At 42.4% G+C, this 26953-nt stretch overlaps 2 protein-coding genes across 3 annotated transcripts in view; one reads left to right on the plus strand and one right to left on the minus strand.

The window, feature by feature from the left end:
* Positions 1-285: 285 nt before the first annotated feature.
* Positions 286-2142, plus strand: LOC310868589 (retinal cone rhodopsin-sensitive cGMP 3',5'-cyclic phosphodiesterase subunit gamma; the record flags this gene model as incomplete). The annotated part of the gene is made up of 3 exons (XM_083779044.1): positions 286-449; positions 1344-1384; positions 2066-2142. 3 exons carry the CDS (start codon positions 286-288, stop codon positions 2140-2142), a joined length of 282 nt encoding a protein of 93 aa, XP_083635170.1.
* Positions 2143-2752: 610 nt separating this feature from the next.
* Positions 2753-26953, minus strand: part of clcn7 (chloride channel 7) — a 32419-nt gene continuing 8218 nt past the window's right edge. For both annotated transcript variants that reach the window (XM_083780727.1, XM_083780726.1), the window contains 19 exons: positions 20929-21009; positions 20414-20476; positions 20142-20225; positions 19840-19933; positions 19591-19655; positions 17110-17226; positions 16839-16893; positions 16122-16182; positions 12237-12378; positions 12041-12134; positions 10537-10709; positions 9952-10003; positions 8600-8727; positions 7984-8069; positions 7267-7399; positions 6730-6789; positions 6328-6504; positions 6013-6093; positions 2753-5481 (listed from right to left, as the gene is read on the minus strand). In XM_083780727.1, coding sequence (XP_083636853.1) covers positions 5395-5481; positions 6013-6093; positions 6328-6504; positions 6730-6789; positions 7267-7399; positions 7984-8069; positions 8600-8727; positions 9952-10003; positions 10537-10709; positions 12041-12134; positions 12237-12378; positions 16122-16182; positions 16839-16893; positions 17110-17226; positions 19591-19655; positions 19840-19933; positions 20142-20225; positions 20414-20476; positions 20929-21009 — 1833 coding nt within the window. In that variant the 3' untranslated portion in view covers positions 2753-5394. The remainder of the gene's footprint in view (positions 5482-6012; positions 6094-6327; positions 6505-6729; positions 6790-7266; positions 7400-7983; positions 8070-8599; positions 8728-9951; positions 10004-10536; positions 10710-12040; positions 12135-12236; positions 12379-16121; positions 16183-16838; positions 16894-17109; positions 17227-19590; positions 19656-19839; positions 19934-20141; positions 20226-20413; positions 20477-20928; positions 21010-26953) is intronic.

Genomic DNA, 26953 nt, shown 5'->3' on the forward strand with positions numbered 1-26953 from the left:
AAATACATCAAGAATATCTTATATATTGGAGAAAGAGACGACACAGAACCCTGAAGCAGCATCCACAGGAAAATTACTAAGTACATTTACATTTACTTTGTAGTCAGTCAATTTTGAATTTCTGACTATTACTTGTAACAGAGTATTTCTATATTGCAGTATTGATACTTTTACTCCAGTACAAAATGTGAGTACTTTCTCCACCGCTGCCCACATTACGTGCAGAACCAGCGTCCACAGGTAGCCCACCTCAGATCCTGGAAGAGGCCCTGATCTGACCCCAGCATGAGCAGTGGCTCCACCACCTCCTGCAGCCTCACCATGGCCGACGTCTCGACGCCCACCAAGGTGACGTTAGGCCCCACCACGCCTCGCAGGGGACCCCCCAAGTTCAAACAGAGGATGACCCGACAGTTCAAGAGCAAGCCTCCAAAGAAGGGGGTGAAAGGGTAGAGAGCTCAAGTTTATCTATACTTCCTGATGGAGTTCAAGATTCAATGCAAAATGTAGTTGCCGTTCCGTCCAGGCATGCCCAAATATGGAGTCATATTGATTGCGGTTCAGTCGATATATATATATATATTGTTTAATCCGCTGATTCGGCCACTTCCCACTTGGCGAATCACGCCTGCAGGTCTTCAACGATACTTAGGCTGAGTTCAACTTTGAAGTCAGTCGGTCCCATATAGCCAGGCATGCTAATGACATACCGGTCGGATCGGCGGTTCTGGACAAACCCCTACCCGACAGACTTGATGCCAGGCGAAGCACTCCCTCGGGTTGTTTGCAATGCGTGCACCTAGTTTGAAGTCGGTCGGTTGGACGGTATCTATTCTGAACTACAGAATAGATATGCACATACAAACACACACAGATTTTGCACATTTATAGTATGATAAGTATGCATAAATACACATTAGAACAAACACAATAACACATTATATTTTACGATGATATGGTCAGGTATCGTAATACTGCATGTTTACTCATCACACAAATCTTTTCTTTTGTCCCGATAATTATAAAAATACAATTTATGTACAATTTAATGCATAAAATTAATACTACACACACTAACTAAGACAGTTAGTGTGTGTCCAGCAATTATGAAGTATTGTTTTATTATTAAGTATTATGATACGGTACTTGAAAATGACATTATAAAATATATTGATATTGTTATAACGCATTATTAATACTTACGAGTGCTTAAATGTATAACTTGTTATATAACTGTCAAGTGTTATAATGCATTATCAGTATGTTTATACCTGCCACCTGCTTTTACCACCGCACATTGTTATCCAGATCAATTCTGACCATGTCTTTGTTGTTCTTTAAAGATTTGGAGATGACATCCCTGGAATGGAAGGGCTTGGCACTGGTGAGTAAAGCATCCTTTCCCAGAACAGTTTTGATCCCTTCTGTTACTCCACGCTGTCAGTAGGCCTACTCCACGTTTCCTACAGTAGATAACTGGGATTAGTTGTCAGGTACTTTTGACAAAGACTTGAGATTTGTGTTAGCTGAGCATATTGACGGTATAATGTCAGATGATGTGGGTTTGACAAAGCTGAAATCCCCCGCAAAAATTGTGATATGAATTGTTTGTCACTTGAAAATGTAATTCCCTTCTCAATTGGGGTTCCCCATTTAAGCCTGAGGCCGATTCTAAAAACGCCTCTAAAAAACTGAAAAACTTCAAATATTTATATAGCAGAATCAAAATGTTTACATTTTTTAATACTGTATGTAACCGAGGCCAAGTATCTGGTCTGGTCTGGGATTCCGCACTCCGTTCCTTCGTAACACTGTACATACTGTACAGAACCCAAATATGGGTTCCCGATCTGAGTGGGTAAAACACTAAAATGGGTTCCCGCCCAGAATGGGTTAAGTAACATGCTGTAAATTGTAATATATACAATTATACACAACAGTGACGGTTGATAGAATATAAATGTTAATATATTAAAGTCTTCACAGCATTACAACGGCATTTGTTCAAAATGTTATCATTTCGTAGACTGTGTTGCTACATTTACACTTTCTTCCCTTGGTCCAGACTACACTGTGGTTTGTCCATGGGAGGCGTTCAGTCACCTGGAGCTGCATGAACTGGCCCAGTATGGAATCATCTAATGACAAGAGAACCCATCACGTTACCCTCCATCTGCATCCCGAAACAGAACCAGAGACTGGACCTCACACCCCACACCTCGCTCTCTAATTCAGTGTGGCTGGCATGGACGTCACACGTTCCACTATAACAATAAAGTGAAGCCAGGGCCCTTGGGAGATTCCAGGATTTTCACCCCTATTCAGTGACCAGGGGTAGCGTGGTGTAGTAAGGGAGCAACTTCCTATGGCAATGTAGCTTTCCAGTGAATGGGTATGAAGTACACAAAAGAACATGCATGGCGAGATTCTCAGATGTACGATTATATCATCCTGTATATTTTCATGCAGTGTCATTAATCTTCTATTTTATTGTCCCCGAGCTTTAAAAAGAGAGGGATTTTGAATCCATTTTATGATTTTGCTGCGATGCAGAAAAGTGTCACAGTATGTACGCCCAGTGTTATGCTGGTCTATTTGTCGGTTGTTGCTCTGATTATCCCGTTAGTATTTTTGAATGTAGGTTTATGTTCTTAAAAGTCAGAAAAGTGTCTAATAAAAAGTTAAATCCAATGAAAAGAGCGGATGAGAGATCACCGTGTCATCAAGACTGCCTCGACTCGTGCACTAACTTCATTTTATACTTTATTAGCTCACAAAAGGTTCGAGTGGTTACAAAATACAGCATACATTTTAACATCTACACCTGTACAAACAAACAGCACAGTGAAAACGAGACAAAAACAAATGATTTGAGGCTAAATGTAAAAGCAACAAAAATAAGTGCACAGGAGGGGGGGGGGGGAGCATACAGAAAACACTGAAATAGTAAAATGTTTCATTTTTTTTTTTTTATGTACACATTCAGGTAATCCTGGCATGGTCTATAAATGTCACTGATGGCACGCCTTATCTGGGTCAATTATAAAGAATTTAAACACATCATCGAATACTGTCACGTTAAATGACGTAAATAAAATAAAATGTTCACTGCAAAAAGGTTTTACATTCATAAAATCTTTTTTGGGTCAAGTGTATTTCGCAACATAGTAAAAACTAAAATCTATCTTCGATCTCAGTAGTATATCAAAGTGCAAATATATTGTGGCGATACAAACTTCTGAATGTTTGTGTAAAAATGTGTTTAATTAATGGTGCTGATGATAAAACTGGGAATAAATATGCAATAGTGTGTTCCCAAAATCCTGTCCCAACACAGTTCTGATTCCCAGGTGGTCTCTGCTATGGTATGTGTGGCTGTAGCCAATTATATCAATCACTCTCCATCAACTTAGCCAACAATGTTCATTTGTTTAATATTTTTTTCAATGATTCAGGGGCTGGAGCCCGGCTACCATCAACCAACTCCTCAGTCAGAAACGACAATCATGTGACACAAAAGCACAAATAAGATACATCCATTACATCCACGTTTTCGTACCAAATAGGAAATGCAACTACTGTATTGGGAATGGGACTAAAACCTTTTGTCGTGCCATTGTTAATTACCAAATCCTTCAAGCCATCAAATTGTCTCCCCATATGCACCCACCCACCCCATTCTAAAGCTTAAGAAAAATACGAGACTACGTTAACAATGTAATAAATAAAAGCATCCTCACTCACACAGTGCAAAACTAAACAACATAAAAAAGTGGATGTGCTGATATCAGCTGAGCCAGAGTGCTCTTGAATCCACCCCGTTTAATGGAATTAAATCTATGACACAAACATGAACCTGTGTTTCTATGTACCCTATGTAACAAGAGCAGCAAGAGCTTTGAATGAACCTGGTTTCCAGAGTTTAATTACTTTTGTCTTCTACCACGGGACATAACTTGACGTAGAGAGGAGCCATTGCTCTAAAAGGTGCAGAGAACATTCTTAGAGGACAAGACATAGGAGTCAAAAGTTAAGCAAACAGTTATGTTCCCTTTACATTTGACTTCCAGCCCTACAGTTTGGATAGTTTATGTTCATTAATAATCCCTTCGTGCGTTCATACCAGGGGGGCAGTCAGACAGATATTTTGTGAAGCCATAAGGAAATCGGGATTTCCTGAAAATTCATATAATGGCCTGTTGTGGCGCTGTCATTGGGCTCAAAAAACCCCATAGCTCCATAGAGATCCATGTATTTGGGCCCAACTTCACCTAGACTGTATTACCTTAATAAACATGATCATGAATACTTTCTGCTTCCAGTCACTAGTTTAAAGTCTCATTTCTAATGTCATAATATTCTTTTGGGAAAATTATGGTCCCATTTATTAAAAAAATGACCATAAAGTCGCGTATGGTCTATGAACGGGATCCCCCACCCACTCGAGTCAAAATAAAAACCAACGAAGAAGAAGGGGGGAAGTCCCGCCTCGTTGTCTGGGCCAGACAATGGCTCAGCTGGGCCCAAACGGATCTAGAAAGATGGCAATTTACAATTCAAGGACTGACGGGCTTCATTTTACGTCCATATCAGACCCATATTTTTTTTTACAGTCTATGGTTCATACGCCTTCACCTATGGTCCACAAATAGAAACAACGGATAGGTTTCCTGAAAGGTCAACCCGTCCGGTCCAGACCAGTACTTGTTCTAAAGTTAAGAAACAATAAACACACTCAGTAAAGTCATTGACCCATGAGTCCATGACACATCCATCCATCAATAGGTTCCATAACCTCTCAGATAAACAATAAACACACTCAGTAAAGTCAGTGACCCATGACAGATCCATCAATAGGTTCCATAACCTCTCAGATTTGTCCATCTGGGTAAAAAACAAAAAAGAAAATGAGTGGGAGATATTTATAACCATTCGACAGGGAACGACAGACATTCTGGGCAAGTTAATTCCACCACACTTCAGATGGTGTTTTCACCATTCGACCATTTCCATGCACATTTTTCTGTCCACACCTGGCCATCTGTGGATACAAACCGTGTCCTTGTTGTGTTGTCACGGTGACCATTTTGGCATGGCCTCTTTGGACCACCACAGAGTCCACGCGTGAGTGCATAGCTGGAGCTGAGAGGTAACTAGGCAACAAGTGACCGGTGTAATCCATGGGAATGAGTGCTTTTGTTTGAGGTGTTTGTCCGTCTGGTATCTAAGTCAATCATTTACATGGTTGTTGTACCACGTGTGTGTGTGTGTGTGTGTGTGTGTGTGTGTGTGTGTGTGTGTGTGTGTGTGTGTGTGTGTGTGTGTGTGTGTGTGTGTGTGTGTGTGTACACGCGCGCGCTTGTCTCCAAGTCCATTGCACATCATCTGTGTCTACTATGTTTGTGCCAGCTGTAGTTCTTCCAGACCATGTTTGCCCAGAGTGTACCTGGCCAAGTCCTTCCTGGTCACCAGACCAACCACCTTGAGAAGAAGAGGGGGGAAAAATACAATCATCTTCCTCAACATACCAGTTGTAGTATCACCTGTAGTAAGATGCACACATCTACTATGTTTGCACACACACACACACACACACACACACACACACACACACACACACACACACACACACACACAGAAGTATAGCTGATGCATGAGACTTGTTTACTGATGCAAGCTCGCAATGCATTTCCAATGGGAGTCACATGGTTTGACACAACATTCTTGTTGTATGGGGGGGAGGGGGGCAGTCGGAACACAGCCAAAAGCTGTACAAACAAACCATGTGACTTCCATTGGAAATGCATTGGGGCGGCCATGGCACTTACCCTTTGTTTACATCTAGCATGGATCAATGTTGTATGCTAGATCGAAATGTGTGAGTGAAGCCTTAAGAGCACAGGGAATGACGAATGGATGCACACACACACACACACACACACCCACACAGCTAGAGCACAGGGAATGACGAATGGATGCACACACACACACACACGACTCGGAGTTACTTACCCTGTTCTCGTCATCCACAACCACTAGGTGTCTCAGTCCCAGAGCTCTGAACAGCTTGAACACGCGAGGCAGAGATGTCTCCTAAAACACACACACACACACACACACACCAGAAAAGTGGTGTTTACCCTTGCCCATTAATTATTTCAAGGAGCCAACAGAGTTCTTGTTTCTACACAAAAAATGTTTTTTTAGTTTACCGAATGGGTTCCCAGACTGTATATACTAGTACACCTAATAGAAGAGAATAAGGTGTATACATGTCCGCAAGTAATTGTGGAACAGTGTAAGGTGTGTGTGTGTGTGTGTGTGTACCTGTGGTACAGTGTACGGCGTAGGGTTCATGAACTCTGTGAGGTCCATCATGCACTCCCTCTCGTCTTGCGAGACGTGGATACTCTGGATGGGGGGGAAGCGGGGGTACGCGTCCCTGAAGTCCTTCAGCTGCAGCTTCCTGTGGGTCAGCCTGGACCGAGCCAGCTCCACAAACACCTGGACACACACACACACACACACACACACACACACACACACACACACACACACACACACACACACACACACACACACACACACACACACACACACACACACACACACACACACACAGTATATGAAAATATCTGGGGGACGTGTGGACACTCAAATATAACACTAACCCAATGCAGCACAAACATGATTCAGACAGATTCACACACACACACACACACATCTCACCTTGTGTTTGAGCAGAACGATGAGCTGAGAGCGAAGGATGAGACCGCAGAGCTTCGCTGGCTGAGAGAGAGAGACGGCAACAGGAACAGGTGATGGAGGGATGTGTGTAAGGAAAAGGAAATTGATTAACCTTGAATGATCAACCCACTGGTTTCTATGCGCCGTTCTGTACAGTACTGTACATGTGAATTTACTCAGAACTGTATTCTATTTTATATAACCTTCCTTAAGCTGATTTTTACATTGTGAACTATTTCACACCATCTTTTCTATACACATTATATATTTATTATGTGGACATTTTGCAGGGTGACGTCCAGTACTTTCATACATTTTATACGCATGTTCTTATTAACCCATTTAAGCCTGACCTCGAAATTTAAAAAAAATCTTCAAAATCCTCGAAAAAAGTGTTTTAAAAAAAAGTTTCACTTGACCACGCGTGAAATTGGTGAATTATTATATTTTTCACAATGAGACGTAATAATTGTTGGGGGGAAAAAGCAGCTTAAGTGATGAGCTGTATCTACAGTATACCTCGTCACTGCCGGTGAGTTGCACGACGACGGGGAAACCGTTGTGATTGGTGGAGGTGTTGCTGAGGACGTCCACGATGGTTCCCACCTTCTCTAGCCTGTTGAAACACGTCACTGGAGAACTCATCACCTCCCTGGAGACGAGAGACCGAGACATGGAACAAAGCAAGATCAAACCTCAAGACTGGGAAATGTAATGGTGGTGTTTAAGGCCGACCAGTTGGAGAAATCGTGACATTCTTATGAGACCATTCGTGTTTCTGGAAGACGCTTCTAAACTCTTAACTTAAAATAACTAATGACCGAAAATAGCAGATCTACAAGACCAAGCTCAGTCTGTGGGGCAGCATGCTTTCATGGAAGACTTCTATAGAATCCAAATGACTGAAATCAGTCGTGGCGACTGAGAACTTTAATCTATGCAGAGTGGGCTGGACAATGGGGAAAAAGGGATGGAAGAGTTAGTTAAAAGGTGAGGAGACAGAGGAAAGAAGATTATGACGAGGAGGATGATGGTTGGAACTTAATAAAGATGATGGTGTGAAAACAGAGAATGAAAAGGTGATAGTGAAAGGGATGAAGAGAAATAAACGTTGGAGAGGGACAAACCAAAACATTATTTGTTCGTCGTCTATGTGAAGTCGACATGTCATTCGTGCCAATCAGAGAAGGCCTTACATCCCTGACCTGCTATGAGCCAATCGGGGCAGTGGGTTACCTTGCCGTCAGCCAATGAGATGTGGCCGGGGCCTCCCAGTGTAGGAAGGGAACACTCTGTAGTTTGATGTGGAGGTCATATATGCCCTGGAACACAAACGCAAGAGATCACACACACTGGTTGGTCCTCTGCGCATGCGTGTCTGCAAAGCATATTACATAATTAAATAAACAAGTCTGCATATTACTAACTAAATAAACAAGTCTTCTATCAGTAGTACAAGGGACATGTGGTGATGTGTGTGTGTGTGTTGTGTACAAGCACGAGGCTGTATGTCAAACAAAGCATTTTTTTTCCCCCAGCTGAAACGCAAGGGGCTCTCCTAAAAAACGCCACCAGTCCAGAGTTGAAAATATTTCTGTAAAAATATATATATTTTTACGTTGCACTGTAAACACGCAACGCTCCTATTGGAAAACAATTCTAAAGATATGCCGTGCTCAGGAAGAAATGCCTTGGCAGAGCAGACACACTCAGAGCCTCGTCCTCTCGGCTCACCTCCACAAAGTAGTCTCCTACGATAGATAGAGTCTATAGTCTCCTACGATAGATAGAGTCTATAGTCTCCTACGATAGATACAGAGCAGACACGGAGAGTCTCTTCCCCTCGGCTCACCTCCACAAAGTAGTCTCCTACGATCTTGGCCGTCATGAGGACGAGCATGATGGGGAGACCGTAGGTGACGTTTCCTGTGGCCTCCACCATGATGACGGTCAAACTGAGGGTCATCCTCACAATGCCCCCTGCAGGGCGAAAGGCAGCATTACAAGCTAATACATATACATCATATCCCATCTTGACCCGAGATCAGATTCTAAAAATGTCTTCTACGTCTCTTCGACGAGTTTCTGAAAAAGCTATGTTTCTATGTCAGTCGTTCTTCGATAAAAAAGAAATAGCAGACCTACAAGCTCGTAGTGCGCGCTATGAGCTTGTAGGTCTGCTATTCTTCAATAGCTAAAGCATAACATAATGCTAACACCAAAAGGGGTTCCCGCCCAAAATGGGATATACATATGCATGTGTGGCATGGCCAGATTATTTATCACTGCATAGATATTAGTCTGGAACTTTGGTGTGGAAGATTTATTTCCAAGGGGCGGAAAAAACAAACTGATTCCAACGTCACAGCAAAACAAAAAAAAGTCACTTTGAATAGTGGGCTCTGATTGGTCACACACGACTCTGGGGTGAGTGGAATGCAAGTCAAACTGAGGAGTGCCAGACCAATCTCCCCAGGGATTTATTTATTATTTATACAGTAAATGATAAAAATACTGTACTGAGTACAGGACACAGAATCCAGTCTTTATTCCTGTGAAAGAGTCCTTAAGCCATTTAGGCCTGACCTCAAAATGTAAAAGTTTTTTTTTTAAATGTATATTTTTTGTGAAAAACCTCATGTTTCTATATCAGTGGTTCTCAATATTTCATGTCAAGGACCCCCATAAATATATGAAATTGGCCGCTGACCCCCATCTGAAAATGTGTTTCAGGAACCACCTCCCAGAAGCAAAGATTTGAGTTAAAAACGTTCGCTCTGAAAGAGTATATATTCAAAGCTTTGCACCACATGTTCATGATTTTAAAAAAATAGCAGACCTACAAGCTCATAGCGCGCGCTTGTAGGTCTGCTATTTATAGCTAAATTATAACATAATGTTTAAAACACCAAAAGGAGTTCCCGCCCCAAAATGGGTTAAGCAAATCAGTCAAATAATATAGAACCCGAAAACCAGTGAATATAGTACAAGTCTAGACTCTGTCTGAATCACATGCCTGGTCCAAAGTGGCCATGGCAGCGTCATCCCTTCATCCTGTTTACATTAGCCATCAAACATGAAGTCATGCCCGAGTCGTACATAATTATGAGTTGTGAGCTCGTAGATGTAGATGTAGCTACTTTTTACATGTGACACTATCACATGACAGACTATAAATGAATACTGCAATATGGTGAAACTCACCAAGCTGTGATGCAGCTCCAATCAAGGCATATTTGCCAGGGTCCGCCCAAATCTAAAAACGCACAAACAAATTAATGTAAAACAAGTTAACAACAGTTGAGCAAATGTTTACGCGAGTGAGGATGAGACTAAAAAGTAAAAAACATGTCTTGGCCCAAACAAAATGGTACATACAAATTAAAATGACATTATAGTATCTATCATTCACTTGTATGCATTTTAACTTCATGAAATTATAATGGCATATCGAGAGAGAGAGAGAGAGAGAGTGTGTGTGTGTGTGTGTGTGTGTGTGTGTGTGACTGTGTGTGTGTGTGTGTGTGTGTGTGTGTGTGTGTGTGACTGTGTGTGTGTGTGTGTGTGTGTGACTGTGTGTGTGTGTGTGTGTGTGTGTGTGTGTGTGTGTGTGTGTGTGTGTGTGTCACACGTGCATGCAAGTGTGTGTCCGCGGCTGCGCAAGTCCGTTTATGGCCAGATTATAGGAGTGAGATTTTATTCTGAATTTTGCCCACAAGGGCCCCCCCTTACATCCAACAGCAAAGCGTGTCATATTTTCTTCTGTACCACAGGTACTGTACTACTCACAGAGTCTGAGGGGCTGATGGCGGCCAGCAGTATTCCAAACAGCCTCCCCCAGGCTGCTCCTATCAGGAGGGAGGGGATGAAGACTCCTGCGGACACGGTCAGCCCGTACGTCCAGCAGGCCAGGAAGAAGTAGGTGAGAGTGAACATGCCCAGCGTCAGAGGGTTGTACGTACCTGTGGGTGAACACACACAATGCAGAGGGTTAGGGTCAGAGGGTGTGGATGTGTGCCTGATCAGCGTGATCAGAGGTGAACGGGTCGGGAAAAGTGTAAAGACTCATACATAGTCTGGATCTTCGGTGTTGAAGTGACCACCGAACTACAACATGACGTCACGAGCCGCGGTGAAGAGCAAACCACCGCCACCGCTCCAGCCCTTCTCTGTTTTTACTCACCACCGCTATTATTTCAGGTGATGGAGGGATGTGTGTAAGAAACCACCCTTATTTCAGCTCCGGTGGTCAGCTCACCACCGGAGTGGTGGTCACCTCATCACCGAAAATCCAGACTATGAATGAGCCTTAAGGGTCGAGAAAAAGGAGGGAATAAAGAGCGAGATGAGAAATTGATATGAACAGATTTGTGTAAAACTAATTCAGGTAATTTACATCCATAATTCAGACCAGCAAATCTTTATGATATTAATCTTTTTGAAAAGGTTTAAATATTATGGAGCTGGTTTGTTGAATAGAGACAGAGAGACATGTGAGTTGTACAGCATGAACCTGTAATGAGGAACATGTAATGAGGTTGTAATTGTAATGAGGTTCTTGGAAGAAAAATGAAGGCACACTGGAGGAGTGAAAGAAATGAGCGGAACATGTTACAAAACACGAGAAAGTGTTTCTGAACTGAATGCTACACACGTTAAATTGAAGGAGGATGGGGGGGGATAGTAACCTGGGAAAGTATTTATGTTGAATCCTCCAGGGATGCATTTTTTTCTTATTTTAATATGGCATTTTCTCGCGAAACGATGGAAAATGACCAATTTCTCTGATTGATTGCGGGAACAGGATTTCTTCGTGGTTCAAATCCCAACGGTCCGGTGCGATTTCTACGTTTACCGCATGTTTGTTTTAAAACTGCCTGTCAACGTCTGACATAAAACAGCTCCTAACTCGGCTTCTGTTCAAGATGAGCCTGTCACTACAAAAGCAGGTGTTACATAAAGATAATTTTCTCCAGAATGGAAGATGGTAAAATAAAAAAATTAAATTGGAGTGGACAAATGTAGCTTTCTTTTGAGGTATGCGGTGTGCTTCTCGCTATAAGAGAACATTTACTGTCGGCCTAGGAAAAGTGTGTTTGTCCAATGCTATCATCGTAGCATACCGGGTAATGAGTTTGCGGGAGCCGTTAGCAAGCAATCGGTTAAAAAGAGGTAGGGTAAGTGATATATTTATTTGTTATAGAATTAAATAGCTCTATAGTCCAATAGTCCTAATGTATATAGTGTTTGTTCAGTATATATATATATATATACACACATCATCGTCCATTACCTGGCTGGTTATGGAAGAGACTCCGGACACTTCTCTCAGGGGTGTTGAAGAAGGCCGTCGCCATAGAGTTGTACTCTCCATCTGCACAGAACAACTGTTAATGGAAGAAAAAGAGTCAATGAGAGAATCAACAAAAATAAAACACTGTATTGATAACATTGGCCAGTAATATGTGCGTGTCTGTGTGCGCGCGCACCTGCAGAGGGTACTCCTCGGAGTGGTCAGGTCCCAGCGGCTGACAGTCATTGGAGAAGTAGATCATGGCGAAGGACACAGTTGCCGTCACGGCAGCGACCAGCATGGCCTCCATCACCTGGAGACAGGGCCGGTGCACGTACCTGGAAGGAGAAGAAAATGGCAATGCCAGAGTGTCGTTTCACACGTCGTGCCCTTGAGAACATCTCATGGCTGGGTGTTGCGGACCTGCCACTGCCAACGTGAGTGGTGCTCAAGTTCCTCTTTCCACTTTAGTTGGTCGTCACTACTCAAGTGTTCCAGAGTGATTCTAGTTTGACGCCCCTTATTTAAATGAATATTTTAGTGATAATCATGTCCCCAAATCAGGAAGTAAGAGAGTCTGTCCGTCTATGTCCGTCTGTTCAGAGTTAAACTTACGGCGCCAAATGTCTTGTGCACAGTACCATATGTCACCCATTCTTGAGATAAGGGACAAAACTTTTTTTTTTTTAAGATACATTCAAATCAAATGGATGTATTTGTAGACACAGGTCTCAACTAACAATCTTGAGAAGGAACAGGTTTTTCGAATAACATTTCTTTCTAAAATGGGACATTTATGCACTTCATAACTGATTCATGTCAACATGTCAGACACACTAAAATCCCTTTTATTTTAATTTGATAATTTCAACAATAATATAAAGTCCTCAGTTATCTTATAATGGCTTTCAGTAATCATTGTTTTGTTCCAATATCACACTATTATGAAATATCCAATTTCTCAAATCCGTCATTTCAACCTTTATTTTCAATATTATAACATGAAAACCATAAAAAAACAAATCATCATTACGTATCATTTCAGTTGGTGTTTCAATACATAAGCACAAAAGATTTGACATCGAATCGTCTATTTCTTTGGAAATTAACAAAAACATCACGGGACCAACGTCTGACGGAGTTGACGGACATCTGACGGAGTTGAACTGATTTAGGTTCTAGACCACCTAGGATCTTGATTCTGGTAACTAATCCCACATTTTCAAGGATGAGGAATACAGTGGTACTATTTAGATTTGTCCTGTGACCATGGCAGCCATTTTTTTAAATGGCAGCCACCTGCTGTTTTACAATAACTCAAGTTCTACACCACCTAGGATCTTGATTCTGGTGACTAATCAATCATACATTTTCAAGGATGAGGAATACAGTTGTACTATTTATTTAGATTTATCCTGTGATTTTACCTGTGACCATGGTAGACATTTATTAATATCCCCTGACTAAATAACTCATGTTCTAGACCACCTAGACCCGACTTTAACAGAGACCCGAGTGACACCTAAACAACAAATTTGGACAGCCCCACCAATTAGTGCTACGGAAAATAGCAAGTGTCTACCCTAGGCCCAGAGGGAGACACAGAACTTAGATGCGGCTCCTCAACAAGCTGCCACCATGAGAGCTGAATTCCGCCACACAATGCTCTGCGGCCCAGGAGCAACCAACACCCTGTTGGAGTTCTCTGAGTGGTTGAAGCACGAGTCCTAACCATATAGCCTGTGCAAAGGCAAACACCTTGTCCTGCTTGAGGTGAACAGTGAGCAGTGAACAGTGAGCGAAAGACTGAAGACAGAAGATCTGCCTTCAGGACTATCAGGCAGGATGTGCAGACACTGAAGGCATCAGTGTCTTTCTCTGTGTCCCCAGCATGTCAACCAAAGCAATGTTACCAAATCAAAGGAGCCTTCACCTCAAGTCACCTGGGGCTGTGTGAGCAATCGTATCGTGTATCTAGCCTCACAACTAAATACAGACTCTTGGCCAGACTGCCGTTTGAAAGTGTCAAACCCCTCATACTGATTGGGGAAGACCACCCCACCTAATCACACCAACCGAACAAGTGAGGTTGGGTTGGGCTGGACCCTGCAGGAAAGCAATCTCCAGCCAAGACAATGTAAGTTGACAGAGCCCCAGAACACAGAGCTCATGAAAAGGATGGAGAAACACTGGCAGGAGGCCACCAAGATACAACGCCCCAGAGACCCAGAGTGTGCCACCGCTGGCAGTAAGGAGATCAACTGCTGCAGCAACAATGTCATGAAAGGCAAGTCTCCACCAAAAAAACCCTGAACCTAATCGGGGTGTCAAGAGACTAAAGTTTCTCCCCCACAGTTCCCTGCAGTGGCCAGTGAAGTCAAACTGTGCATCTGTACCTGAAAGGGACAAGTCAAAGGCCAGAAAGACCACCTCCTTTTAATGTCCTGTCAGTAGCAACTCAACCTGCACCTGAAATAAGCCCTGACCCCTCCCAGAGAAAGTTCATCCTTGAAAATGTAATGATTAGTCGCCAGAATCAAGATCCTTGGTGGTCTAAAACTTGAGTTATTGGTAAAATAACAGCAGGTTGGTGGTCATTTTGAAAAACAATGGCTGCCATGGTCACAGGACAAATCTAAATAGTACCACTGTATTCCTCATCTTTTAAAATGTATGATTAGTCGCCAGAATCAAGATCCTAGGTGGTCTAAAACAGGTGGCGGCCATCACCACGAGACAAATCTGTGATGGCCCTATAGCCAAAAATGTTCCTTAAGGCATGCTCTGTGTGCCAAATTAGAATACTTCCCAATATTCAAAAACTATAATTTTATTTTTAACACTTTTGTCGTAACTTTTGTTTTAACACTTTTGACGTCAACTCCGTCAAATGGCATTTGTTTTCATCTTAACCCTTTGTAGTACAATGTAGCCATTTAGTTTTCTTCAGTTGTTAGCTAAACCTAACCCTAAACTAAAATACTAAACATTATTTTGGAATTCTTAACAAAGATCATAATAATGATCTGAGTTGACATGTAAAAGCTGTGACCACATTGATATCAACATTGTTTGTTTAAAATATCAAACAATTGAATGCTTGTCAGACCAGGTGCTGTTGCAACAAATATAAACAGGACTTGGAAAAGGAGTCTTCAGGCTAAATCTGTCGACAATATTTTCGGATTAATTTAAGACTTTAAAAAAACCTGACGGAGTTGACGGAGACACACATTTGATATGAGATATTTATTGGAAAATGTAAAAAAAAAATGAACTCTGTATATTGTTTGCTATGTTGTTGACAATCTACTTTCATTTAGTATGTATATTTATGTGATTGTGACAGTATTAGACACTTTTTTGGCTGTTTGAAATTGTGACCACTTGCTGGGGACAGGCTAAATACAGGCATTTTTGGGTACAGAGCCTGCTTTTAACTAATTCAGATGGAATATGAAAAAACATAAAATTATTTAATACGTCAATTACGTCACTGGCCATTAGGGGGATAACACACACACAGCCACAAGTCTGAGATCCACATGAAGACATGCTGGTCCCATGTGGATTCCCTATGGAGACTCTTTGTGTCTCCACAGGGAAGCACTGCTGGTCATCAACTTCAAGTCAAGTCTAGTCTACATGGGGTGAGTAATTGATAGAAAAAAAGGGTGATTGTCCTCCCACACGACTGTGTTCTGATGCAGTGGTTATTGTTAGCAACTTAGCATACTAGAGCATTGACTCATGCTGGTATAAATATGTTGGTAAAGCATGATGAAAACGTATCATTGGTTACTTCCGTAATGTGTCTTTATGTTCATGGCTTTGTTGGTGTGGAATTGGGTTATTCTTGCTGGACGCTTGTGGTGTAATAATGCATGCTACCGAACAATTTCCTATGTCACGCACACAATTGGATTAATCACAACACAGTACAGAACTCCGACAAACCAACATCATTGTCCTACAGCGTCACAGATGACAAATGTGCTTTGTTTTAGCATTTTGTGTATTTGGAACTTGTCTCGGGCACTGAACGGTTCACCCGTTCCAAAAACGACGGTATAAGCCTTACCGTATCCTGAATATGGTCAGCCAGTAGTTTAAGACATTGAACAGGGCTCCCAGCAATCCACCTGCCGGTTAAATGCATTGTTATTCAAATCTGTTCACACAACACAAGTAGAGCACATAAAAGAGCAGAATTAATCATGAATAGTATTGACCAAAAAAGGCACAGACGTTTTAGGGAAATTCCTCTTAGGACTTTTCCCTATGGAGGTGTGGTAGAATCCACTGGCACTGCCGTTTTATTCTGTCCTAGCAAATACTTTACATGAACCCAGTGTGTCATGTGTCATTCTAACACACTCTAATCTGGGTGAGGTAGAAGTGTAACATGAGGTTGAATGCATTTAACATATACAGAAGTTGAACACGGCAGGGTGGGTGAGCTGGACTGAGGCGCAGAGAAGCTGTCATAATGGCGGGCATATGCGCCTCCTGGTGTCATAAGTAATGATGGAAGACTAGTAGTGGTGCTAGGATTGACTATGACCTTTGCGGAAGACAGGCTTTTCCTATGTAAACCTTGTTCACTGCTATTCCATCAGTTTAGTGATGGCCCATGCCTGCATGTCCGTGAAGAAATAGATTTGCTATTTGACTCTGTACTTAGGTTTCTGTCTCTCTACTGCAGAACACCGTCGCCTGCTTGCGGTCTGAGCTTTTCCACCTGCAATCCTAACTCCCGATAAGATCTAGCACTAATATTAGAGAGGAGGGGTTTTACCTATGGCTCCCATAACGATGAAAATGGGAATCTCATAGAGGTTATAGGCCACACTCTGAAACAGAAAAACAGATGTTATTTAACCTCCTAAACTGAAACATGTTTCACTCACTGATCTCTTTTCTAGACTGTCACTAGTCTTTGGGTACATTTTGAAGAATGATAAATCATGAATAATTAGTCAGAGAAATAGCCAGCTGAATTATAAACATAATACAGTGAACAGTACAGCATGTATTAAATCATTAAGCTGTATTATAGAGGCTCTCACATCACTCTCAAAGCGACCAAAGTTGATGAGACCAGGGCTGGACAGGTCACCTGGCTTTTCATGGTAGATACTCAAGAAGAAGTTCAGAGTGAAGGTGGAGATCATGGAGGCAAAGAACTGGAGAGAGAGAGAGAGAGAGAGAGAGAGAGAGACAGAGACAGAGAGACAGAGAGACAGAGAGAGAGTAGAAAAAAAGATATGGAAGAAAGTCCGGATCAGGGACCAAATGTTTACATTTTTGCATTTTGATTTTGGTCCGTCTAGCGCAGGGGTGCCCATTACGTCGATCGCGGTCGACCAGTCGATCGCAAGCGCTGCGCAGGTAGACCGCTTGGCCCTGCCATGAAAAAACTAACAAAAAAACAATCCGCGCCTCGGGCAGGCGGCGGCGCGGCGGCGGCTTTAAACCCCCCCCCACAATGCAGTGCCTTGTTTTCAAGTGTGGGGAACAAACAAACAAATTAAAAGGATATCTATCCATCATTGTTCATATAGCAAGATGCGCGCGGCAAAGAAGCCTAAAACATATCACTTCCATGCAGAGTGGGAATAAGATTATTTTTTCACAAAGTCCAACTGCGTTTGCCTTACTGCCGCTACATTCATGTGCTTCCCATTCAGAAGCTGATGTTGATTCCATTGCCTCGAAAATAGCAACACATGAACTTCTGCGTTGGAGAATGAGATCATGGCGCTGCAGGCTGACATACAGTTAAAGTTGCGCGCCCGCGATGGAGAGTTTTGGAACTTACTCGTGGAGGAAAAGTATCCAAAAATCAGGACTTGTGCAGTCTCGCTCACAGCGTTATTTGGCTCCACATATTTATGTGAATCAGCGTTTTCCCACATGAAGATAATTAAGTCCAAATATCGTTCCACGTTGACGGACGATCATTTGGAGGCCTGTTTAAGGGCCGATTCATACTTCTATTTTAGAGCCGAATAAAAGTCGGTTCGGCGCTGTAGAGCCTACAATGTGACGTCATTTGAGGTTCGGGGGGGCGGGTACCGTCCTAAAATCGGCTCTTCGGTGCTACTGAAAATTTCTGACGAGCCGAAATCATTTCGGCACTACAGCGCAGAAACAGCGGTAAAATAGGAGTATGAATCGGCCCTAAGACTAGCTGTCAGCAGTGACTGTCCGGATTACGCAGCGCTGACGGACTCCATTCAGTGCAAGGCTGCAAGCAGTCATCTGATTAAAGGGATAGTTCAGATTTTTTTAACTTAAATTGTATGAAATACTTCCCATTAATATAGTGGTTGCAACTGTATTAATTGATTGCCAGAGTCCTGTGGTGGGAGTTCTGCTCTGGTTGAGTTGAGTGGTGCATTATTCCTTCATGTGATTGTGATACTTTTAATATTTGTAACATTTTATGAGCAATATATGTTATTACAAATTGAAATTGATTGACGTTATTACAAAGAGTAACTTTAACAAAAAATCTCTTCTTTGCAATGTGGGGTAACTGAAAAGGTAAATAAATATAATTGATTTTGAAACAGTCCTAATGCCTTAATGTTATTTATTTTGAGTATTTTAAGCAATGGGATAATATTTTTTTGGTTGGTAGATCACCTTGAGCTGTAGACCTCAAGTCAAAAAAGTGTGGGCACCCCTGGTCTAGCGGGACTTTGTAAAGCGAACCAAATGACGTGGTCATACAGGCCAAATTGATCTACTGATATTTCTATGGACAATTACTTCACTGCCAAACTACAACAGAAGCTTGTTGTGAACCACACACACAGTCTTGCCAAGCCGTTAAAAATGTGCTGGCTCATAGCCTCATACAGGGAGAAAAGAGTCTATACTATAGGATAAAGTTAACGTTTATATTGCAGCTAATGAAGAAAGATCAGCTGTCATATCAATAGTGATTCCCGTAAGAAAGACATGCTTTACACAACTGCCGACGGCTATTTTGGTTAACTTCCTATATTTGGTCCTCTATAAAGTCCCTGTCCGACTGCGTTAACACCCGCACTGTGGTTTGTTTGGAAATTAACAGAGGTCGGCATTTTCAGGTTTCTCGTTCCCGTTCACACCAGCCGGACCATGGTCCCTTTTAAACGAAGCAAACAGTCCTGCTGTGAAAGCAGCCGCAAGAAAGAAAGAGTCGACTCAGGACTGGACTTCTCTGCCCCAACTTCTCCTCTCCTCTCTTCTCCACCCGTTTCAAGCCTGCTACTCTTTTCTTCCAGTGGTATTAACCTACCATCCTCTATGTCATCCTCTGATTTAGTGAGAACAGGCCACTTCCATCTTCTAATTACTTAATTAATCTATCAGTGAGAACAGACCACTTGCAATTAATTAATACATCCTCTTCCTTCCTTTCGGTATTCCCTGTCCTCCATGTCAGCATCTGGTTAACACCTATTCCCGGGTCTATTCCAGTGGTTCTCATGGATATGAGGATATTGAAAGTGGGGCCCCAAATAATTGTCAAAACATTCAGTCATTAAAGTACTCACTATCCTCCATGTGAGCATCTGGTTCCAGAAAGAAGCTCCTTCCTCCAGGGAGAACAAAACACCACCTGCATGGGACACAAGCATCACCACGGTGGAATGGAATACACAACCACATTTTATATAATAATAAGATCTTCAAGACTGCCAGTATTTTCAAATATCTGTCTCGTCGTTTTATTTTCCTGTGTGTGTGTGTGTGTGTGTGTGTGTGTGTGTGTGTGTGTGTGTGTGTGTGTGTGTTTGTTTTACCGACAGGTGCTCCAAAGGCAGCAGACACACCAGCGGCAGCTCCGGCAGATACAAAATCTCTTTTCTCTGTGTCCCTCCGAAAATATTCAAATATCTAAAAACACACATGTACACGTTAGTAAACTACTAAACTTACAGAAACACATGCCACATGGATAAATGCCTTATTATAGTCCCCAAAAACGTGTGCACTACACAGTGCAAATCTCTCAAGGTGATATGTTTTTTTTTTATCCAACATGAACAGTTTCAGTCTCAGCTGCAATTAAGTCACTTAAAACACATCGACACACACACAGTACCTTGAAGTCTCTTTTCAGAGAGGTGCTTCTACCCTGAGAGACCCCTGCAGCTACAACAGCACCAGAGTGAATCATGGGACCTTCCTGAGGAATTGTGGGACAAACAAGCAGACCACAATAATTTCCATCAATACTACCTTAAGTATAGGAAAGACACCATATTGTTATGGAATGTGGTCTCTTCAGGGACTAATGAGCGACATTTCCCTGAACAGCATGACAGCACACCATTTCCTTTCATCACACCTGTGACTAGAACATGCAATGCTTACCTTTCCCACTGCCAGGCCTCCAGCCACAGAACAGATCACACCAAACACTTTAACCAGCAGGGTCTATGGAACATGCACACACACAGAGCATGAATGCAATTTCTATCTGTTCATTGGGTGCGTAGCTGTGTGTGTGCGTAGCTGTGTGTGTGCGTGTGTGTGTGTGTGTGTGTGTGTGCGTGCGTGCTAGAGCTAGGCTACAGGTGCAATCTACCTGTGTTTATCTTCGGCAGCCTAGGACATGTACATAGTTTGGTTGTAAGAGGCTTCCAACAACTTGGGATGCTAAAAAAAGCAGCTAAACGGATTGCAAAAATGTTGTGCAATCTCTTCCACTATCGGTAGCAGCCGCCAAATATGGTGAAGACGCTGTTACTTGTACGTGTGGGTATTTGTCCGGGATTTGCTGATTGCATTCTGTACTGTAGTATTGTAGCTCTTATGTGGACATAAATAAATGATTAAAATGTGTGTGTGTGACTGTGTGTGTGTGTGTGTGTGTGTGTGTGTTTTACCTTGAGTCGTACGACCCTGGGAACCTTCACTCCATTCAGGTAGCATTTTATCTGCGGTATACCACTCCCTGCTGCAATTGGCTAAAGCAGGGAGAGGGAGCAGAGAGACCACATGAGGGGGAGGAGTTGCATATAAATGTACTGCATACAGGAGTTATGTGCATCAAAAATCTGTGCAATTAATTGTATACAAATGGGTGACAAATTAAAGGAAAAACCAGCATAGTGTCTTAGTAAAGTGTTGGTCCACCACGCCACGGGCAGTCAGAATACGACTAGGAACAAATGCTACACGTCTATTGAACTCAACTGAAGGAACGGAACACCATTGGCATTTTTGATAGTCGTGGACTGGTCAAAAGAGCTATCAAACATGTTTGATTCACATAATTGTCTTACTCATTAGACATCAATCCATTAGCCCATGTGCAGTGTGGATGGGGTCCTGTCATCCAGGATGAGACCACTCCCATCACGATAGAAATGGTTCATTTATTTCCATAAAAGGCCATAAGGGTACAAGTAGTGGGGAAATGCCCCTACAGCATAACAGATCCACCAGACCCACATAGGGGCACATAGGGTCAAGCAGTCCCCTTGTGCAGTGGTTTTCAACCAGTGGTCCTTGAGGCAGTTCCAGGTGGTCCTTAGCTAAATGATGGAGAGTTTGTAACCAAATGGACTCTTATTGTCTCCACCAGGCCGAAGGCATGTGGGGAGAGTATGTTTTGCACTCCGTCCGTCCGTGTGTCCGTCCGTCCGTCCGTCCGTGTGTCCGTGTGTCCGTGAGCAGCTAATCTCGGCCACCGTTAACCCGGTCGATGCCAAATTTTGCACACACACTCCCTGGATGCCAACGATGAACCTCTGCCCCAAACTTTCCACAACGGCCTGTTATAGCGCCACCAGGAGGCCGCTTTGTGCAAAACAAGTTTTTGCACAGTACACCTACAGATTTTGTCCAAACATCACGCAAATTGGTACACAGTCTCTCTAGAGCCATTCAACGAAACCGGTCTTTCAGATTTCTCACACTCCATCCTGATTGGTTAAGATTGGCTTCCAAAGTTCACAGGAGTGCTCAGTTTCAAACAAAATGCTGCAAATCATGAACACATCGCGTGATTTGCGTGAAATTGTGCACCCACATTCCCACTAGGCCGAGGACAAAATGCCACATCAACAATTTCAACTCAGCCTCAAGGTGGCGCTATAACTGGCCGAAAAGTGTTTTTACCTCTAACTGCACGGATCTGTGGATAACTTTGTATGCCAACTCCCTAGAGGCCATGGAAAAACCTTTGCCTGGAATTTTTCACATCTGCTCTTTATAGCGCCACCAGGAGGCCGACATATGTAAAACACATTTTCTATTATTACTCCTTCAGATTTTATCCAAATTTCACGCAAATCGGTACACATGATCTCCATAGTCATGTGATCAAGGCAGGTTTGTTTGATTTCTCATATTCCATCCTGATTGGCCACGATTGGCTCCTACAGTTTTCAGGAGTAGCCCGCTTTGTACAAATCGCCACAACTCCTCAACGCAGCGTCCGATTGCGATGACACTGTGCACGCATATTCCCACTAGGCTGAGGAAGAAATCCTGGTGGAGACCTGTGCCCAGAAGGGCACTTTTTCTAGTTAGATCTTTAACTCTTGAGTAAAATTATTGTTAAACATCTGCATTACTTAATTTACAAGTAATGCCGTTGGCTCTCCTAATGGTGCCAACTTCAATACAGCATGGGATTGTGGACAAAATCTTATCCAACGACGACAAAATATCCATACGTTTTGGGTCTGAGAGGCTAAATCTCATCAAATGGTTAGGTGGTCCATGGCTAGAATGCTGAATAAACAATAGGCCTTGATGTGAAAATGGTTGAAAACACTTGTGTATGACACACTCATTCACTTCAGTACGTGCATTTGTCTTTGTAATGTAATGAGGGAACCCCTACAATCAACATTCGTCTTCATGTAGATGTTGGCATATTGATCTTGCAGACGGCCAAATTAACGTCCTACTCTTTTACAGTTTGAAACTAATAAGACAGAGGCGACGGAATTAATTTGCAACTTCATATTGTATTTGTACTTCATTGATTAAATCAATGACTTCTATTATTAAACCCCATGCCTATACACAATTTCAACTTCAAACTGGGGTTGTTCCAATCGATTAAAAAAAAGTCAAAGTTATCCCTTTCCATACATTTACGGAGACTTTATAAGAATTATCAATTTCAGTGAGTTTTTCCTAAAATATTGGAAAAACTGGTATATAAAGCATTGCACCACTTTCAATGTTTTGCATTTTATTGTATCATACATTATGCCTGTATGGAAGCATTTGCATTTGTTATAGTTGGGAGGGAATTCATGAAAATCAATCAATCAATGATTTGATTTTTGGTGTGGTGTTAGGTACAGTATGGACATAAGGTTTTCAAAAACCATCGCAAAAGAGTTGGGCTCGCCTCGCCCCCTAGTGGTCCGTTTGCAATTAATCCAATATTAGATAGCTCAGTACAGGGTTGAAACACAAAATAAATTTTTTTTTTTATATTACTATTGGGTATGCTACATAACATACTAAAATGTAGGGAAAAAAATACTTCTGGAAAGGCATCATTTTCAAGATTAAAATGCCTCTCTGGTTACTGACTCAGTTTACAATCGAAAGGTTTTTCTCCTGTGTGGATACGCTGGTATGACTTTAGGTGAATTAACTGACTGAAACTCTTGTCACAATGTTTACAGTGGTAGGGTTCTTCTCCAGTGTGGATACAATGGTGTATTGTCAGGTCAGCTGAAAATACACCAGCGTATTTCAGTCAGTCATATAGTTTTTCTCCTGTGTGGATACGCTGGTGAATTTTCAGGTTGCTTGACTGACTGAAACTCTTGTCACACTGTTTATAGTGGTATAGTTTTTCTCCTGTGTGGATACGCTGGTGAATTTTCAGGTTGCATGACTGACTGAAACTCTTATCACACTGTTTACAGTGGTATAGTTTTTCTCCTTTGTGGATACCCTGGTGTGACTTCAGGTGAATTAACTGACTGAAACTCTTGTCACAATGTTTGCAGTGGTAGGGTTTTTCTCCCGTGTGGATACGCTGGTGAATTTTCAGGTTGCATGACTGACTGAAACTCTTATCACACTGTTTACAGTGGAAAGGTTTTTCTCCCGTGTGGATACGCTGGTGTATCTTCAGGTTCCTTAAATCACTGAAACTCTTGTCACACTGTTTACAGTGGAAAGGTTTTTCTCCCGTGTGGATACGCTGGTGTATTTTCAAACCATCAACTTGACTAAACCTCTTGTCACATTGTTTACAGAGGTAAGGTCTTTCTCCCGTGTGGATACGTTCGTGTATTTTCAGGCTGCATGACTGACAGAAACTCTTGTCACACTGTTCACAGTGGTATAGTTTTTCTCCCGTGTGGATAAGCTGGTGTGACTTCAGGTGACTTAACTGACTGAAACTCTTGTCACAATGTTTACAGTGGTATGGTCTTTCTCCTGTGTGGATACGCTGGTGTGCTTTTAGTTGACTTGGCTGACTGAAACTCTTGTTACACTGTTTACAGTGGAATGGTTTTTCTCCAGTGTGGATACGCAGGTGTGTCTCCAGGAGACATACAGCACGGAAATTCTTGTCACAATATTTACAGATGTGGGGTTTCCTCCCTTTATAAGTTGTCCGATGAGTCGTCACTTCTCCTGGCTGATTTATAGTCTTGGTAAGCTGTTGATGACAGTGCGATCTTGGTTGGTCCGTGTCTTCTTGTTTCTGGCTGTTAAGAGAACTGCTGATCGTCCGAGAGGCGGCTGAGGGGATCTGGCCTTTGCTCTGCATTTGGCAGTCCAGGTCATTGTGGCCCGTCTTTGCGTATTCATGAAGGTAGACCTGAGAATTTAAGCCATATGGACGCCGAGTAAAGCTAACCTGATTCTGGGGAGACCTCATACCTTACAGGAGTAGTGTTTAATTCGAAGAAAGGCTGCTATGCATCAACTGTGATGGGATTGAGTATAGGTGTTTTGCAGCCTGTTGTTCACTCACTTACTATTTAAAAAATCTTGCAGACAGTTAAAAAACTGGTTCTAAATGAAGTTTTCAAACTTTATATTCAGGGCTCAGGGCTGACGTCACACACAATCTATTCTAAACCATCACCATGCATGACCAACAACACCACTTTGTTCAGGCGCCGCTGCAGTTTGTGCATGTGTCCAGAATTTGGTACAATCTTAAAATGCTGTTTCAAACGTCGGGTTCAGGGACCACCAGGGATCCAAACGGACCTTTGCGGTTCTGTAACTCGGAGTGTACAAATGGAATCAAATGGACGCTTATTAGTAACAGAGTGCATAATCCTGCTCCAGTGCCGATTCTGCGTTCACACGGGCAGATGCAAAAATTCACAGCATATTTGTCGCTTAGTATCTGAAGTTGAAGCCAGTTCATCTCATTTGTAGCTTTGTAACTTTTGACTTTTCATGTCACTGGCTTACATTGCCCGTGTGAACCCTCCATGACACAAAGGCCTCTTTTCCACTATGGGGTGGAACAAGAACCAGAACTAGAACTTTCCAGATCCCAGAACTACCAGGAACCTGTGAAGTTCCAGAACCAAGTTCTGCTTCTGTTTCCATACGTTTCCAAGAACCTGATAAGTCTGCCCCCCCCTCCCCCACGACCCCTATTCCCCCAATGCTGAGTAGCTCGGCCGGCAGGGACCCCTGGTTATTATTCAACAGTCGTGGAAAGTGGAAAGTATGTATACAGTATAGTATTGTATTTAAATACATTTCAGCTATTTGAAAATAGACAATCTACAAGCTCGATGTGAGCTTGTAGATTGTCTATTTTCAAATGTATTTGTTTTATTGTACAGCCACATGCCACAGCTGTCACATATATTTCATATACATAATACAATACTGTATATATGCACAAAGTGTATATGGATATGGCATACTGTATATGCAGCATACATTCTGCATATAGGCTATATTTGCCGATATGGATTTCCTTTCCATGTGGGGAGTAGGAAAACAGTAAAACACACGTTTTAAATGCATTAGACCAGTTGTTCTCCAACCTTTACCCGTCTACAATATTTTGCTTAAACTGCAAGAGAAAAAAAGATCTCGTATAGCTCATATGATGCTAAATGATAACCCACCTTTTGAATATAGCATTTAACATGAGTGTGGGTTGACTAAACAAACTGTGCCATAACATCCAGTCCAGTTGTAATGTCAATATCAAGAAATGTGCAAATACAAATAATTTAACCGTTGTGCTAGTTTAATTTAATTCTTCCAATGTGTAGTATGGTGTACAGCACATTTCTAGTAATGATGTGCCTAATGCCTTGCCCTGAAAAAGAAAAATAAGGTATAGTGTACACACCACTGTCCGTGTATGAAACAATAGACTCTACTAATCTCCAGTAGCATTAGCCTCATAATACTGTGCTTCTGTTCTTACCATTTAGAATAGCGCGCGTGCGCGCACACAAACACACACCCCCCTCTCTCAGCAGTTAGCCTATAGCTGTTAGCTGTAGAACAACTGCAAGCAAACAACTCGTCGCGACAGCTTTATTATGGCTCTCTCTCTCTCCCTCACGCACACACACACACACGCTCTGTCTCTCCCTCTCTCGTGGCCTCTGTGCTTTTACAGGTTATTTTTCTGTGTGTCCGCTGTGTCCCACTTAGGAGTTTAAACTGTGCGGTGTTGTGTTGTGGCTGTGCGGTGTGAGCTTCTCCTCGCTCTGGTCCCCTCAGTCACCTCAGCAGCGCTGCTGGCCCCGCCCATAGGTTCCCAGAACTCAGTGTCAGTACTACCTCAAAAGCAGGGCCGAAAAAAGGTTCTGAGAACCTGGTCTGAAACCGTGCCGTACCGCGCTGTGCGCTGTGGAAACAAACCCAGAACTAAAAAAATAGGTTCAGGTTCTGGAAAGTTCTGGTTCCACCTTTCTAGTGGAAAAGGGGCCT

This window comes from Protomyctophum parallelum, assembly GCF_964188405.1.
Source record: "Protomyctophum parallelum genome assembly, chromosome: 13".
Lineage (NCBI taxonomy): Eukaryota > Metazoa > Chordata > Actinopteri > Myctophiformes > Myctophidae > Protomyctophum > Protomyctophum parallelum.